The following is a 17949-nucleotide window of genomic DNA, read 5'->3' as shown; positions in this document are numbered from 1 at the left end:
TGCGCAGCGGGTTGAAATTTATTTCTGTGCGCTTTAGCGGACGCGCTGAATGCGTTCCAAGTCTGCTCGCGATCGCTCAGTGCAGCAGAGGTATCCAAAAACGCCTAAATTTCGACTTTTTTCAAGTAAAGTTGGACCAAAAAGGTGTGTAATAATAAGGTTATTCACAAAATACCGGGATTTATGTCCTCGTACATCGTACGCTACGGTATTGTCCTCACAGTCCCTTGGTGGGCTATTCAGCTCTGGGACTATTCGCCCCATAGACGAGTGTACATCTGTACACTCGTCTATGGGGCGAATAGTCCCAGAGCTGAATAGCCCACCAAGGGACTGTGATTGTCCTCGACGCTACGCATCGCGGGACCCTTTTACGCACGATGTACTCGGACATAAATCCCGGTATTTTGTGAATAACCTTATATTATTATTATTATAGTTCAAAACTGAGCGACCTGCGACTTTATATGAAGCGTAACATGACCGCGAGTTGTCAAAAGCTAAAAGTTTTGTAGATTATATGGGTAATGTCTACTTCGCATGCGCAATGAACTATGCAAATTTTCCGACCTGCTCCGCAACAGAGGGCCTTCGTCGCAATGCGGAAGTGCATGTACGGGACCTGTCAAAATTTTCCCACATGACAGTCTCCGGGTGCGCGCGAACTCCATAAGTAGCATAAGTGGAATGTTTGAGCTCGGAGGTGGGTGAGACACGTGATTTTCATCAGATGACCTTTGACACATGATCATCCGGCAAAGATACGCAAGGTCGCAGGTCGCTCAGCTCAGTCCATTTGAGCATTGATTCAACTTAACCCGGCACATGTTGTAAATATGGCCTCGCCAGACGTAAGCAAGGGTCTCAAAATCGCCGCCGGTACGGTTGCCACAGCTGGAATTCTCAACTACGTGTATCCATACTGGGGCCATGACTTCAATATCTTGAAATTTGGCATTGGCGTCTTGTCAACAGTCCGCAAAAATGTAGAGCAGAAGCGTTTCGTCGTCGACATATTTATGGATAAAGTCGCCAGGCACCCTTACAAAGCATTCATTATATACGAGAATACTATCTATACCTACGGGGATATCGATCGCATGTCCAATAGATTTGCAAACTTCGTCCGCCAACAAGGACTCAATTCAGGGGACAGCATCGCCATGTTAATGCACAACGAACCAGCGTTTATGTGGATGTATTTTGGTTTTGCCAAGTTGGGTATAAGTTGCGCCTTCATCAACTACAACCTGCGTGGCGAATCTATAACACACTGTCTTGACGTGTGCGGAGCAAAGCTAATGGTTGTAGGTCAGGGTAGGTGCATTATATTGCTTACTATGGAAGTACCTGCAGCATATAAAAAGCATCTTTAAAGCTTGTTTGTAAAATTGTCATAACTCGACGACATGTTGTGTTGCGCTTGTACATGTAGTTCGTAAGTTTGTTTACCTATGCGAAATGGTCTAGCTATGCCCTTTACACTCTGTCAGCCACAACCTAGCCGCTTGAACTACCATCTGTTAATAGCTACATTGTAATTTGCCACACGATGCCATTCAATACTCAAGATTGAGACTCACTCATGTGGTGTGACGTAAAAGCGATGTAACATTACATTGGTAGGGACTCGGAAGATATGGGCGTATCAAATCGGTGATGTAGCTTGCTTACATGTATCTTATTTTTGACATATACTGCGCAGATGATGCTTGCCTGAGAAAAAGTATTGTAATATTAATAGAATATGAATATCGATGATAAATCATTTTGATATTTCGTGAAAGTTGCCTTCCTTTCCAATCTGCAATTTTACTCGAAAAATCACTGCTACATTATGCTGTACAAATTTGCAATGGGACCAAACAAGATTATAAATTACTACAACAACACAGTGACCTGTAGTTCATTGATTTTTCAAGCATCCCAGTGCAGAAAGGAAACTGGACACTTAAAAACATACAGAAAATGAAGTGTTCTAGTATTCACAGGAATGGAATGGATCTTTTTGTACTGGCTAAGACACAAATTTAATCAAGCGTTATGGTTACAAAGACAAAGTTGAGAAAAAAAATTGTTTTCCTGAACCAACTGCACAGCTTCGAGAGTGACAGTATTTGTCACGTAATGAATGTTAATCCACCATCTTCAACCCAAATCATGACTGAATTCAGCACAGCGTTGAATACCAAAATCCACCAAAATCTTGTTGGAACCACTCGTGTTTTTTGATTGGAGTTTGGTTAAGATAATAAGAAGACCACACCCACATGGCTTCCAGAGTTGATGACCCCTCGTTATCATACAACTTGACTTCATAACTACAAATTAGGCTTAACTTCATATTGCACATTTTAGAAGCCTGATGTGCACAGAGTGCCAGTTTCCTAAAGTACTTCATTTTGTTAAGTTCACCATAGTAACCTACACTGAAAATTCAGTTGTTTTTGGGTTTGAGTTGATGGGGTATGCATGACTGAATTTCTCTGTCCAATTTTCCATGTGTGATATCTGAAACATACATGTAGGTGTCATATAACATTAACTTTTCTATATTCAAGGCATTATACGTACACTTCATCATTTTTTTGTATACACACCTCAGAAAAATTTTGAAGTTCAGTGTACATGTAGGTAGTGGAACCAAAATGGCTCCTTCCTCATGTCTTTTGCTGGTTTACATTATTTCTATAATATGATCATCTTTGTCCATGACAGTCATTTCCATAATCAGACATTCAGTAAAGTGACGGAAAGATAGTTTCAGGATTTTTAGGAAACAATAAGCCTGCATGAAATCATACTGAGTCAGCCTCCTAAAAGATATACAGTCACAGGTATCTAAATATGCCTATATGGTCAAAGGGGTGTTCCTTGGTATTGAAAATGCCCATGTGAGGGTGCTGTTTTAAAAAGTGGCCACCCGCTTAAAATCTGTGATCGGTTAGATTTTGTCTTTCCATGGTAACTGTGGCAAAAGTGAAATAGGTGACAGTATACCTCTAACCCTTAAACGTACCAAATTCATATGTCACCATCAGGTCAAGGTTGTTAAAATCAGTGAGGCATAACATGTTCCATGTTGCATAAGGAGAAACTAGAATATTTGAAAGCCCTGAAAAATCTACACCAAAAGTATGATTTTGGCTGCCCAAAACCACTTCACAATCCAAGCCACATACATGTAGGTGAAAATATGGAGAAATTGATGGCTCAATACCACCTCTTAAAGGCACATGAGCTGTAACTTTTGGCATTACTTTCATGATTTTATATTTAGATTAAAATAAATTCATAGAAATGTTGTTACTCAGAGATTTTTAATCAAGTATAATTATCCACTGATAGAGTTGGACTGCATAGGGAGGTTTCAGTAAGACAAATAATAAACGGGTGCCGCATCCAAATATGGCCGCCTCCATACAAGTACATGATAAAAACCGTAAATGGTGCATGTACACATTTGAATCTTTACAAATACAACATGGTGCAACCCACTAAAAGGACGGGAAAGGGATTCACTCCAATTCGACAAAAAATTCTGTTTTTAACATAACATGGCAAGATTTTGAAAATAGCGGGAAAATTTAAAATGAACTAAAATCTGTTCAATTACTTGCCTATTCTGCCACAAGCAAACTTTGTTGAGGCATTATGCCTTAGAGACTAGATTGTTCAATTTGTAGATTGTAATGAATATCTGAGGAAATTTAAGATACCTTGAGGTTGGACAAATTTCACAAAGTTGCAGCTCTTTGGCCTCTAAGACTTTGAAGATGGGCAATTAATACCATCTGGCATATTTAGGATTAATGGCATTGCCACACATTCTAAGAAAGTGTACCATGTTAATGTTGATTATCAATAGTCATAATTACTGCGTTTTCCCCTCAACAGGTAGTGAACTACAACAAGCTGCGCAAGATGTATCCACACAGATAAGAGAGAGAAATGTTGACATATGGAGTTTCCATGGTGATAGTCAAGGGTTCTTCAGGGATGTGCGGGATGAAATCATGCAATCTCCGGATGATCCAATCCCAAAGGAAGCCAGAGGTGTACATGATGAGAATTCAATTTCTACCTTCATTTTTACATCGGGCACTACAGGTAGGATTCAGAATATGCTAATAATGAAATACTGAAAAATGTTTTACATTTATTTATTTATTTATTTATTTATTTATTTATTTAATACTTGCAGATTTTTGCCAAGGTTTTGGTACATACATGTAGGTACCTGGTATAGAAACAATGGTACCTTTGTATACACATGTCCCGTTAATATGATTGAGTCAATATACCAAAGGGAACCCTCGTAATATGACCAAGGAGCCCAGTTAAATTTACCTAGGTGCTACCCTTGAAAAAAACATTGTTTTGACACATGTAACAGTATTTCAGGCAATTGTGCTAAAACATGTGTTCCACTATTTTGAATTTGAAATACTCGCATGTACCCGTGCTCAATGAGTGGTTTTATTAGAACAAATTATCAAATAGGCTTTAACAAAACTATGAAACAGTGCATATTTGCTTAAGCAAGTGCATTAAAGCTCCATTGATTTTAGCTGTTGGCAATTTATTGATATCTTTGTGTCATGAATCAACTACAGTTTTCCCAAATATAGTGTTGATGAGCTACCATGAGGTTTGCATATCCACAGGCAGTCTAGGACTGGCAACCCTAAACAATACTCATTAAATGCTCAATACTCATTATGATGAAACTGAATCAGAGAAAACACCAGTGAAACCAATATGTAAATTTTTAGAGCATTTTCTTCAGATGTTTAATATCTTCTCAGATTTGATACCGTCAACATGCTTCAGGTTGTCCTACGACTCTGTCATTGCCATTTTCTCACGTGTACGCTGTGTTTGGGATCTGAGTTTGTTCTAACACTCTGTATTATTGTACGAGAGACGTTAGACGAAAGCTCATTCAATGGTCATTTACTGACTCCATGCTTGAGTTGCACGCATTATGTGACCAATTGGCAGTCACGTACTGTAAAACCAGAAATATGGCGTGGTCAGACAACACTTCAAAATGAACAGGTTTGTATGCTCCCCTGTCAGTTAAAAGTATATTAAGATACCAAAGCACAATGTCAAGTGTCAGCCTGACTAATTATCGTGAAAGTGTTATGCTGTTACAGCAATGAGGAGAAATCTTTTCCCGGTATTAGCATGTTTCGTACACTATTTGATGTGGGTAAATGTGCACAATATTTTTTGGAGGGGAATAATGTAAATCAAAGAAATTTACAATGATGATGGTGTTTTCTACAAAAAATACGAAAAAGTGTAATTTTCTCATGTATTGAAAGAGCAAGAGAAATAATCCCACACAGCAATTGGCAGAGATGGAATGCCTCACACACAAGGGGGAATTTCCATCTCACACACGGCAGAGACAGAAATACAGAAATTCCCCAACTTGTGAGAGACAGTCCAACCCAGCCTATTCACACATCTTTGTATGGTAAAAGAGGAGTGTCCATGGTCAAGTTTTCTCAAACTATAACATCATTAGTGACTCAAAAGTATTGGCAGAGATATTGTGTCTTCCTTGAGACCATTTACATGTAAATTGCACCTCGAAAGTGCAAACAGTATCACTTCCTCATCAGCGAAGTCAGTAAAAAGCGGTATTGAGCCAAAACATGACGTATTTTCACCCACTTGGCTTGGTCTGTTATAGCATCTTTAGTCCAAACAAATCAAGTTTACAGTATAATATGTTTTCAACAGCTTTCAAATGTACAGTATTATGTTAAAATACACCATATGGAATATGTTGTGTTTCATTAATTGTATTCATCTTGACCTGATGGTGAAATATGGACTTGGCAGGAAAAGGGTTAAACCTTTGCTCAAACTTTCATCTGTCAACCGTTCTTTTTCAAAATCAAGAATAAAAATCAGGGGTCACCATGCAAATTTTGGTACTAGAGAAACAAATTACCCAAGATTTACTGATATTTGAAATTCGAATTGGCTGCCATGCCTGTGTTAACTCTATTGCAAAATATAAAATATTCTATTTTCGAAAAACTAAGATGGTGAAAAGTTTCCGTACACCAAGAGCTTTAAAATGAACTCCACAATCTGTTCCCAAAGTGCATTCTACATGTACCTTTATAAGGAAAAATCGGCAATTGGTGACCAAATTTGTTGAAGTGTGTACAATATGTGTCCCATCATGCTGACTTACCGGTATGGTGACTCAGCATATTTTGATCCCCAGCAAAAAGTACACGATGATAGTGCATAACACAGTGCTGTATAAAACAGTGCTATAAACAAAATAACTGACACTGAAGTTCCATTCAGAACTGTGCACATGTTATATTAAACTGTCAAAACTGTGCATTGCTGTACTAAAAGTCAAACCACAGAACTGTTGCTATACAAAAATACTAAAGCGACACTGCTGTGCATTTATCACTGAGTTCATTCCTATTTTGTTTTCATGTTTTTTGTTGAGGATTGAGAGGGAAAAAATGTGTCGCGGCGTCATTTTTGCAATATGTCTTCGATGAGAAAGAAACTTTTTAATTTTCGTGGCCTAATTCATAATAATTGGTATATTTGTAGGTCATCCAAAGGCATCCAAAATTTCTCATTTTCGCCATATGATGTCATGTTATATTTTGACACATCAAGGTGTCACACCCGAAGACCGCATGTACATCTCTCTTCCGCTCTTCCACAGTTCTGGGTTTGTCATTGGTATGTGCCTAGCCATAGAAGTTGGTATGTATATCCGCTCTTTCTCCAATTATCCTATTCGGCATATGCGTATATGATGCATTGATTATCACCAACAATGCATTTTCCTGGTTGCATATCAACATTCTTTTCATAAATTAAGCTGTAACATTTGACACAGGAACAGTGACTTCCTTTGATAAGCATTCATCTTTTCAAATCACACTGATTTTATTGTCAGGCTACCAGTTCAGTCTCATGATGAGGACTGACCTAAACATTAAGATTTTTTCTGTTTTTTCGTTGATCAAGGGATGACAGTCATTCTTGCAAAGAAGTTCTCAGTTCACAACTATTGGGATGACTGCAAACGTCACAATGCCACAATAATGTTATATATTGGTGAAGTTTGTCGCTACTTGTTGACTTTACCAGAGGTGAGATTTTAATGGAAATTTTTCCTCGCCTTCATACACTTGAAGAAGTTCAACATGCATGGATTGGAATTCCCGTACATTTTGAGAACAGAAATGCGTAGATATTCTTGCTCCCATTCTACACATAGCACTGAGCCATGTGTGAAATAATTTAAACTACATTCAACACAAACCAGTATCCCTGAAAAATAAGTAGACATAAACTTGATGTAATGATCAGGTTTCTTTTACATATCTCAAGTGTTGCGATTGTACCTTTTCCACATTGCAATCAATTACAGAGCTGTTCAGTTTTAGTCAATCAGTCTCAGTGGATAAAGTCCAGAAGGACTATTAGATGGATGGAAATTCATCCGTCTATGTGCCTGGCTTTCTGTTCCCAGTCATTATTCAGCCATGCCTTGGCCGTTTTCATCCAAACTTGGTGCAAGGACAATGTACTGTGAATCACATATGCTCGCCAATTTACTTTGTGATACAATTCAATATAGACCCCTCCTGCTATTAGTTTTGATACGCAACGCTCACTCAGATCCCATAGTTTATCGCCTTTTCCATGATTGCATCAATCACAAACATGAAGTGCTGCATCCAAAGAGGGATCAACAACTCCCAAAACAGCTGATCTTGCGGGGTTAATATCATTAAAATGACTTGTTATTCTAGGTTCAGGGCCTGAATGTTCTAGTTGAGGATATAAACCCAGGCTTAAACCTCTTTATCCCAAACTTACTGTGACCAGGTCCACAGTTGACATTGATAACAATGGATTTGGGCCAAACCATTCTGGTGAAAGGGTTAATCAATAAGATGGTGTGATTTCAAATGAAAACTGTTGATATATCAAAATCTCAGGTGACTCTTACGCATACTTTTATCTAAATATAGAGTCCAGAGGACAAGAGTCACTCAGTGCGAATAGCAATTGGGAATGGACTCCGGCCTGACATCTGGTCCAAATTTAAGAACCGTTATGGCATTGCTCAAATCACCGAATTCTATGGTGCTACAGAAGGGCCATTCATTGCAATCAACAATGACAACACAGTTGGAGCAGTTGGCAAATATTCACCTTTTTTAAAGGTAATTGCATATCAGTCTGTAAATGTTTATGTCCAATAAAATTCCTTTTTCGTAAGGTCATCATTTTATGGCTTTCAACTTTTTATGTTTTTGTACTGTTTTATATTTTCTTGCCTGCCAACAAATCTTATTGGAACCTACCAATGGATATCTCACTCACAATAGACTCATCAAAACTATGCTGAATACGTGTAGCTTGACACAACTGACATCAACTAAAAAACTGGCTGCAGTCGTGAGTAACTGTGAGGTCTGGTAGGCTATCTATCTTTCCTGACTCAAGGGAGCATCCTGTTAACCTAAGGTCTACTTGGTAGAAGTACATGTAGTAGTGTATATTTTCTTGGTGATTGCTATTGTTACCGACATTGACACTTTTCAAAAACGGGATATATTATTTTATGTTTACATCTTCTCTGATACAATGATGCAGTATTGTAACAATGATTCTCTTTATTTTGTCACAATAGCGAGTGTTTGGGTTTGAACTGATCAAATATGACTTTGAAACAGCTGAGCCGATTCGTAACAAGAGTGGAAGATGCATACCAGTTAAAAGGGGTAAGGTTATTCTTATTAGTTCTAGACTGTTCAAATGCTTGAACTGATTTCATACCAGTAGAGCAAGTGTAGAATAATGGGCTACAGCCTCCTTATGGCAGAAATTAGAGCTTGTCTGAGGGTGCTTTTCATGGTGTATAAATACAGGGTACCCCTTAACCCTTTGAGTGCTGTAATTTTCTTCACCAAAATTTTAGTGCAACTTTTGCCAATTTTTGTAGATTTTTCTTTAATTTTTTGATAATTTTAGACCAGATGAACATCACATTACATTACATTGGTTATAGTTTTTAATCAAGATTTTTGCAAAAAACCTTGAAAAAAATGATTGGGGTACATTTAATAAAAGTGACAAAAATTGACTTGTGGCACTCAAAGGGTTAAAATAATGTTTAATTTCATTTCATCTTATCATAGGCCCACAGTGTAGTTCAGTTTTGCCTCATGGTATTTATTGTTTTGCATGTACATATTTCTACATGCATGTGTCTGCTGACAGTCATTTGTTGCAACATCACAAGTATGAGCAAAAGTCTGCTCATAGTCCAAATCCATACATAGCTCAGAGTTCTCCACGAGAAGATTTTTAGGGGTTGGCCAACCCCTCTGCTTCACTACAAAAATATGCAAATCGTCCACTATTATGTAAATTGGCAACTCCTCCATCTTTTGAAACACTATAGCTTCTGTCAAAAATTGCAGCATCTTTTGATGATTGTTGCTTGCATGATTTAATGCAAATTTGAATAATTCATGAATAAGAAATGGGATATTTTCATAATGGGCACTCTATGATAAGTACTGATTTGCATAATTCACTGTCTTACAATCATGATTTGCATGTACTGCATAGACTTTGATGAAACTTTTTATCAGTTTTGATCAAGATGAAACAAGATTATACATGTACTTGGAGACAGTGAACAGATTTTTATCATAATGTGTAATTTCTAGTACAATGACATTTGATTAATTCAGATTGTACACCAAAATTCATCACTCTGAACCATAAAAAGCTCCTACACTACAAACAGAGGGCATACTTACATGTAATGTTACTGAAAGACAGTGAACAGTGACATGACAATTAATTGTTCATTTGTGGATTTGACAAGGTCAGTGAAAATATGCATTAAAAATATAGTGAACAGCAAATACCCAGGCAGCTGTAAATTTGCTGCATATTTTTGGTACTTTTAGTGCGTATTTTTCTTCGTTCATGTCTGCATTGGGTCAGAAATGCAAATTAATGAGAAGAATTCAATCAATCAAAACGTTTTTAACACGCCTGTACCCACAATGCAGCAGTGTTCAATGGCGCTGTACAAATGAAAGCTTAGTTGTTGCAGGCTTTCTAGGAAGGATGTGTTTTCAGTTGTCTCCTGGAGCTGCTCAGTGTTAGTGACTTAGACAATTCTAGTATACAATGCAAGATCCGAGGTACATGAATATTCCACATTGATTAAGGGTCATAAGCATAGAATTTTAATACCGAAACAATGCTCATTAGTGTAATCTGCATATTTGAATATCATTATACCTCGATCTTGCACTAATAGAATTCTAGAGGGAGTGTATTACAAACATGCACCATAGCATACGGGAAGCTCACCTGCCATACTGATCTGGTTCATATCTTGGTACATGCAATATAAATCACATGAGCCAGGTTCACTTGATGTTAAATTCATATGAATAAGATTTGATATGTTTTTTGCCTTTAGCCACTGCTAAGAATTGCTATATGCCATAGCAAAAATGTACTACCATTACGGTCTGTGATGTAACAGATATCTCTTATCATTTTAGGTGAAATTGGGCTACTTATTGTCCCGATTAATGAAAGGGCCCACTTTGATGGTTATAGCGGGAACAAAAAGCTGACAGAGAAGAAGATTGTTCGCAATGCTTTCAAAGATGGTGACCAGTTCGTCAACATGGGAGATCTTATGGTCTTAGACAAAAACTACTACATGTATTTCGTAGACAGGATTGGAGACACATTCAGGTAAAAGTGGATTTCTTTGCTTTCTCAGACCATGTTTGGACACTGATGTTATTGTACTGGTAAGTTCACCTTGTACATGTACGTCATCTGGTCATATTTTTATGTCGTGGTGGGAAAAAGATCAAATTTTAAAGAAATGTTTATCATTTACGAGGATAAGTTCAACACCAGTATGTGCAGACATTTAGAAAAAGTTGTGTGTGTTTGCTGTTCATTATCTCAGCAATGGTTTTAGTCAGCTAGAAGAACATGCAGTTGTGTTGATTGGGAAAATTATTAGGCGAATCATCCTAAAAATGGAAAAAACTTGTGGTGCCAGTTACTTGTACTTGTGTCAGCCAAGATGACTGTCTCAATTCCTGTTTTTCCATGCTTTAATGGTTATCACATACAAATGTTGAGGGCACGTCACACAATTTGATCAGTTTACTGATATCCTACATGTAGCATTTAGAATCACTGTACACATGTAGCACACATTTTCTTTCACATTTTTCAGCACCTCCTTCCATGAAACAAACTGATCATAATTGCACACATGCGAACTTGCAATGCAGATTGAGATGACTTAATCGCCTACGGCATGAAGTAGTCACTGAATGTAAGCCTTTTATAAGCTACATAAGTGGAAAAAGACACAAATTTAATCCCTTGTGCTTGTATTTTTTGGATATGAATTCCAATAATCACATACGGTAGCTGCATAAGAGATCAAATTTAAATTCTTAAACACTCTTCAGTTTTTGATCACTGTGAGTGATCATACATTAAATTTTTCATGTAGCTCTAAATTCAAAGCATAATTAAGTGCTTATAATGTCGCCCAGAATTTACAAAATAAATTGTTTACACAATTGTTATTAGGATAGAGTTGGATAATTTCCCAGTATTTCTGCCATTTCTGCAATAAGTCCTCCAGGCATGGTGCTATCCAGATGAAGGTCAAGAAATAAAATAAGCATGTCTCACGCTGTCTTGTCTATGAGCATTTTCAAACCAGCCAACCCTGAAGGTATTTCAAACATGTCATAAATGCCAATTCTTGGAAAAGTAAGGAAAAACATTGACAAATTTTTAACTTATACTTGAGTTGGAGACAAGCACAAACATGATGAAGAGTTTCTAACCTTCCGACCCCGTTTCCAGAGTCCATTTTATCAGAAACATCCATTTTTGCCCAGGCTTAAAGATTTATGACATACAACCTGCAGTAACTGTGATACTTAGCCCTCTATGATTAAAATTAACAGAACGTAATAACACCAAAAGTTATTGCACTTTTCAGCTGAGTTTGCATTTTTCATGGACTTTGACGCCAAGCATGTTTGTGTGATGATCGGCAGTTCAAAGGTCACAGTAAATTTACAACAGTAGTACTAGGAACTTCTGTACACTGGTAGCAATGCCTTTTGAACTTTGCTGAACTCCTCTATAAAACAAACAAAAATTGAAATGCACTTATAATGTTATGTCATTTGGCAAGAAAACTTAAAACAAGAAATTGCAGGATATTTCATACATTATATATCAATATCATATCATACCATATATCATACCATATCATATCATATCATATCATGGATTATTTATGGTCTTATAGATTCATACATGACTGTGATCTGGTCAGCTGTCACTGAATTAAAAATCTTTCTTTTTAATTTACACAGATGGAAAGGAGAGAATGTCGCAACCACTGAAGTTTCAGAAATCATTTCAACACATTCAGCAATCAAAGAAGCAAACGTTTATGGTGTCAACATCCCAGGTATGAACTTTTTGATATTTTAATTTCTTTGAGAATAAGAACACTGAACAAAATGGCTGACATAGTCCAAAACAGACCAGGTACGTTCCCATCTAAGCGCAACAATTCAGACAAGATTCTCCTTTTTTTCTGTGTATACTGAAAAAGATTGAAAATAATTGAAGGTGTGATGTGGACTGTGGAAATAGTGAATCATCTGTAGGATCACAGTTACTCTACAGTTCCAAACAATGAATTCATTGTTGTCACATTGGTGCATATGTCAGAAATACCACTGCTTGTGAGTTCTGCTTTGTTCTTTTCATGTCAATTCTTGCCACTTTAAATAGCTTTCATCTTGTGCATGGGGCAAACTACATGACATTGCAATGCATTGTGGGTAAAAAGTCAACTTCTCACCACAAAGAGTTTGAGACAGTGATCTCATAAATACATTTAGTGGATATTGTGAAGAGTTTTATGGCAAAACATTCTGTTTATTCTTGAAACTAGCTAAACTTGTGCCTCTATTCAATTTTTAAGGATATCTTGTATGATCGTCCTGTATACTTTGGCTTATGAAATCTAGTTTATTTTACCTGTAGATATCTGCCACATTGGAAATACAGTCTGAGATGTTTAATTTGTGATTCAGATACAGGTGGTAAAATTGTATTTTAGGTACCGAGAATAGTTTGATCATCCAAGCTCAAAACACCCTGAAAAAGCTGTGGTGTGGCGTCATTTCTGTAGGAAACCAGGGATGACAAAAAATCTGCAAGTTTTTTGACTTTATCTTGTCAGTATTTTCAAGTGGCAGTTCAGAGCATGGTATATGGTGATTGATTCTATCAGATGACACTTCACAAGGGCAGTTAGTGATAACATCATGTGTTTTACAAATAAAATCATGTCCATCCATGAAATTCTTCTATCCCTATGCCTGCCCTGATCCGAAGCTCACAAATTTGAAAACACTCAATAAAAATCATGATTTGAAATTTTGCATCCCAACAGCTACACTTCTGCAATGGTCATATTTGCCAAAGGATAACATGAACCAAAAGATAGTTTGATGTGAAAAAGACGCCAGTTTTCGACAGTTTTTTTAAGAGTCAAGACAAGCTTACATAGCATTTTTCAGTACCTATATGATTGAAAATAAGCCAAATGTTTACAAATAATGCTATTAAATGGATGTCAAATATTACTGCACTGTACTGCCCATCAGGTTTCACAGTTAAGCGATACAATTACTAGCTCAGCATAAATCTGTTACACACCAGAAAGTAGGTCGCTGCATCCATTATCTGTTATGTCTGTAAGCTAGGGTCAAAGGTCTATTCTGTCAATTATTGTTATGGCTTGTTAAGATGCTGAACAATATGAACATTTTTAAGTAATATAAATTTGACAAAATGACATGGACAGCTTTTTCATTGGATTGGAAACTTTGTCCCTGTAAAAATTAAAGGGCTAGTAGCTGTAATTTTTAATGATCTTTTTTACTATTTTTGTTTGTAATGTCAACTACAGTTTCTTGTTCTACTCCCCAAAGAAGCATGTTGAGATACACAGTATTCAGCTTGTCGACACAGCCTGTACATGTGTAAAATCCATTGTTATTGTTGACAAGTGAATTCTCTACCAGATTGGAATTAAAATGTAAACAATATATAACTCTGCATTTTACCCTGTTGATGCTGTGTTGACAAAGCTACAAAGTTGGCTTTTCAAAATGCTTTGGGGAGTTGGACAAGAATGTGTAATTTACATACAAAACAAAAAAAATGAGCCGATTATCAGATTCAAATGTTACAGCTACCGGCCCTTTTAAGATAAATGTGATGAAATCTTGATTGTTACGCATCATCAGGCTAAAGATTATTCTTAGCTTGATGCAGAGATGTACCAGTAGGTTTACATTTGAGTGGTTATAAACAGCAATTTTAGTTATGGTGGTTGGTATCAGGTGTGACCTCTCAGCGAGTAATTAGTGTATTTGTCAGGAAATAATCACTGAGCAAAGAGTCTGCTTTCACCCCAGCTATATGGCTAATTTTAGATTATCATTAGATATCATTAGATCATTGCTATTTCTGGAAATCTGACAAACAAATAAATATCATTCTCTAACATCATGCGTCTATGCGGGGTTGACCTTTTGATGACCCACATAGACGCACGCTACCCCGCCTGCGTTTCCACAGCTATGGCAATGCATGACAGCACTTTCAAGCCGAAATGTTCTATAAAACATACAACAAAATACTCAATTTTCATTTTATAAAATTTGCATCCCTGTGTATGTAAGTTTTTGAGTTTTTTTTAGGAAAAAACCCCAGTGTATTTGAAAAGGACGTAAGCTTTTCTACCTTCAAGTCTTTGTTTTGAAATACTGTAAAATATCAAAAACAACTCCATGCTTGCAGAATATTGCATTATCATGTAAATCACAGCTGCAGTAAAAAAAGTTTCTGCTATGATTCTTGAATGGGCACTCATCACACACAGAGGCAATCAAGCAATTATGAAACTTAGCGTGTGTAAAATTTTCTATATGTGTTTTTAAACTGCTTACCCACTTACAAAAAGTTTGAGTTGATGCAAAACAAAGATTTTAATTACAGTGGCCTAAGCAGATCAAACATTGTAAAACAAATAAACACAAATGTAGGTTGAGGTACTGTGGTTCACCATACTCCATGTCCTCTTTTTTATCATCCTTAATGGCCAAAGAAGATATACCATGAATAGATGAAAGCTGGTGATTAACTGATCACTACATGTATTGTTCAAAATTTCAATAGGTTTAAACACAATCACTGTCTGTTGTATTAAAATGTCTGCAAGCCAGCTTTGAGTGGACACACCCCACTCAGTTGAACATTGTGATTTCATTCCATCAGCCCATGAGAATATGTGGTAGTCCAATGGGACAACCATTTCCAGATATTGTTAGTCCAAGGCAAAGTTCTGTTTGTCCTGGAATCAGGGACTACAGTTAATTTCAAGTCCTTAGTTTTGTTAAATGTGTTTTGCTGATTCACTGGATGGTTGTCTAGTCGGCATAAGATTAGACAACACAGTGTACGTACAGAGCTTTTACAAAAATGTCACATAATAAAAATTTACTTTCAAAAGGTACATGATGATAAGGTTATTAACAATGCTTTCAGAATGTCCAGCTTGCGCCCTCAGCGCTACACTTGCAATTCCCCTGACTGGTGTATGTGCATATGAGAGAGACAACACCAATGAGAGACAGAAAAGGCACAGGGGACTGTCGACAGTCTATCACATTTACTGCCCTCAATACAATTTCATGTACTTCATACCAGCACCAAGGATTAGTCAAAACGTCATTGAACTTCTCTGAGGGAAAATATCTTAACTGCGATTCGTCTCACTGTACTCTTATCAAAACAAATGTACTTTACCTAATTTGTGGTAAATGCTTTTGGGACAAAGTTCAAACAGTAGATCATTTAACCTTAGAGACAACATCCCTTATAAGTAGAGCGTGGTTGTACCGGCAGTAGAATGATAAGACTTAATTATCTGAATTTTCCGGTAGCAACCAAAGGGCTGTTTGTTTATGTTATTGATGGTGTCTTTGATGAAATTAAACATGCAAAAAATATTCATCAAAGAATCGGAAAAAGCATCCAGGAATGTATCATCACTTTCTGTTGCTTTCTCGTTTGACAGTCGGCATAATTTGTTCAAAATTCTTGTATGCACAGGTCAAGATGGTCGGGCCGGCATGGCTGCCATGGTTCTGGCAGATGGAGAGAACTTTGACCCTAAATCTTTTTACGATCATGTGACCTCTTCACTACCAACGTACGCTTGTCCAAGATTCCTACGAATGATGAAAACCCTGGAAACGACCGGAACGTACAAGTACAAAAAGGCGGACCTGGTCAAACAGGGATTCAACCCCAATGAGGTTCCAGAGACATTATATTACATGGACATGGCCAGCAGCACATACAAGCCACTGGACAACTCCTCATATTTGCATATTGTAGCAGGCAAAGCAAAGTTGTAAGACTGTTACAGCATGGTTGCAGAATTTTTGCACCATCATGTAACAAGCAATGGTTCAGTTTTATTGTGTACATATAGTATGTCAAAGGCCAGCCAGGGTGTGGGTTAGCTGTTTCTTTAGCAATGTCTGGCCATTTTTAAAATGCAATTGATGAAGACATATAAAGTATGATGAAAGAAGTTTCATACCATATCATGACAAAGTGCTAACAGTTTTCAATGCATTACCTAACATCAGAAAGAAATTTGTTAGCTATGGTACGCTATTTCACCGAATGGAATTTTTTTGCACAAGAAATGAATTTTTAGTCCTAATAACATTGACCTTTTTTCTACTTTTTCACATTTTTAGTGGCATTTTCAACTTCTTCTGTCAATTTTCAGGGAAATTATCACGCAATATGGAGTCAACTCTTTAAAGACCAAGTGCTGAATTCTCATCAGGGTGTAAAATATCTGGTGCAGTATACGGTAATCACCCCCTTGACTACCATTGCCAAAGTCATCCCATGTTAAAAAGATATTGGGAATACATATAGGATCCCCTCACTGGAACTTTCCCAGCATTCAAGGTAGTCGGGTTCAAACTTAGAACACTAACAGAATATAGAAGTAAGTCTAGAAATGAACAAATGTTGCTCCTTGCATTTTTTGTAGCAAGATTATGATTTCATGTTTGTTTTTGCAAAATGTGTAAATTTCTCCAATAACTTAATGACTCTGAATACCTGGTCCCTGTTAGTGTTCTTTACCATGATAGGATAGAAACAAGCATTAAATATTGCCTTGAAACAAATGAATTCGGTATGACATGAAATAATGCAAAAATAGACAGTGTTTAAAGATCAAGAAAGATTGTCAAATTAAGGAGCACAGTATTTTCAGCCGATTATTGTGCTTAGCATTTTAAAATTCAAAATTAGCAAAAGTTTAACCAGCGATTTCAAAAACACTTTTTTGAATTTATCAGGTCTAATAAATTAAATTAAAAAGGTATTTATAATTGACATGAAGTTTTGTACTTGCAACTCTTGTTATAAATGTGTGCCCAGTGCAGAGATGGATGTTTCCACCTTTGTCTGTTCTGCACAGTTCATTGTCAGCTGTCAATCAGCAAGAATGACCAAGGGGTGATACGTGTAGGTGTCATCAATACAGAGTCGAATTTTGATTGGATTTAAATACATTTTTAACTCTTTCACCTCCATGATGTTGTCAAAACAACTTTGAAAACTTACACCCGTGGCCACTTTAGTGTTGATTAAGCCTGTCTGGTACAAGCAGAAATTCTGTTTGTATAAACGAAACAAAGTGGTGATCAGTGCAATAAATGTAAGGTTCACTAG

General features: G+C 36.9%; 1 protein-coding gene across 1 annotated transcript; it reads left to right on the top strand.

Moving 5' to 3' along the window:
* Positions 1–737: 737 nt before the first annotated feature.
* On the top strand, positions 738–17577 carry LOC139119354 (long-chain fatty acid transport protein 6-like). The gene is made up of 9 exons (XM_070683133.1): positions 738–1321; positions 3902–4110; positions 6604–6762; positions 7030–7154; positions 8043–8237; positions 8708–8798; positions 10608–10806; positions 12474–12571; positions 16297–17577. The coding sequence occupies exons 1-9, from the start codon at positions 837–839 to the stop codon at positions 16602–16604; spliced, it is 1869 nt and encodes a 622-aa protein (XP_070539234.1). The 5' UTR covers positions 738–836; the 3' UTR covers positions 16605–17577.
* Positions 17578–17949: the final 372 nt, after the last annotated feature.

Source organism: Ptychodera flava, chromosome 19 (genome assembly GCF_041260155.1).
Source record: "Ptychodera flava strain L36383 chromosome 19, AS_Pfla_20210202, whole genome shotgun sequence".
Classification (NCBI taxonomy): Eukaryota; Metazoa; Hemichordata; class Enteropneusta; family Ptychoderidae; genus Ptychodera; species Ptychodera flava.
This window is presented reverse-complemented; position numbering and strand designations above follow the sequence as displayed.

What these genes read in the sequence shown, in the direction of transcription:
- LOC139119354 (XM_070683133.1), top strand. Translation starts at nt 837, where the DNA reads ATGGCCTCGCCAGACGTAAGCAAGGGTCTCAAAATCGCCGCCGGTACG. An exon ending in TTTTACATCGGGCACTACAG is followed by an intron (nt 4,111 to 6,603) that starts GTAGGATTCAGA and finishes GTATATTTGTAG; the next exon opens with GTCATCCAAAGGCATCCAAA. An exon ending in GTGCCTAGCCATAGAAGTTG is followed by an intron (nt 6,763 to 7,029) that starts GTATGTATATCC and finishes TCGTTGATCAAG; the next exon opens with GGATGACAGTCATTCTTGCA.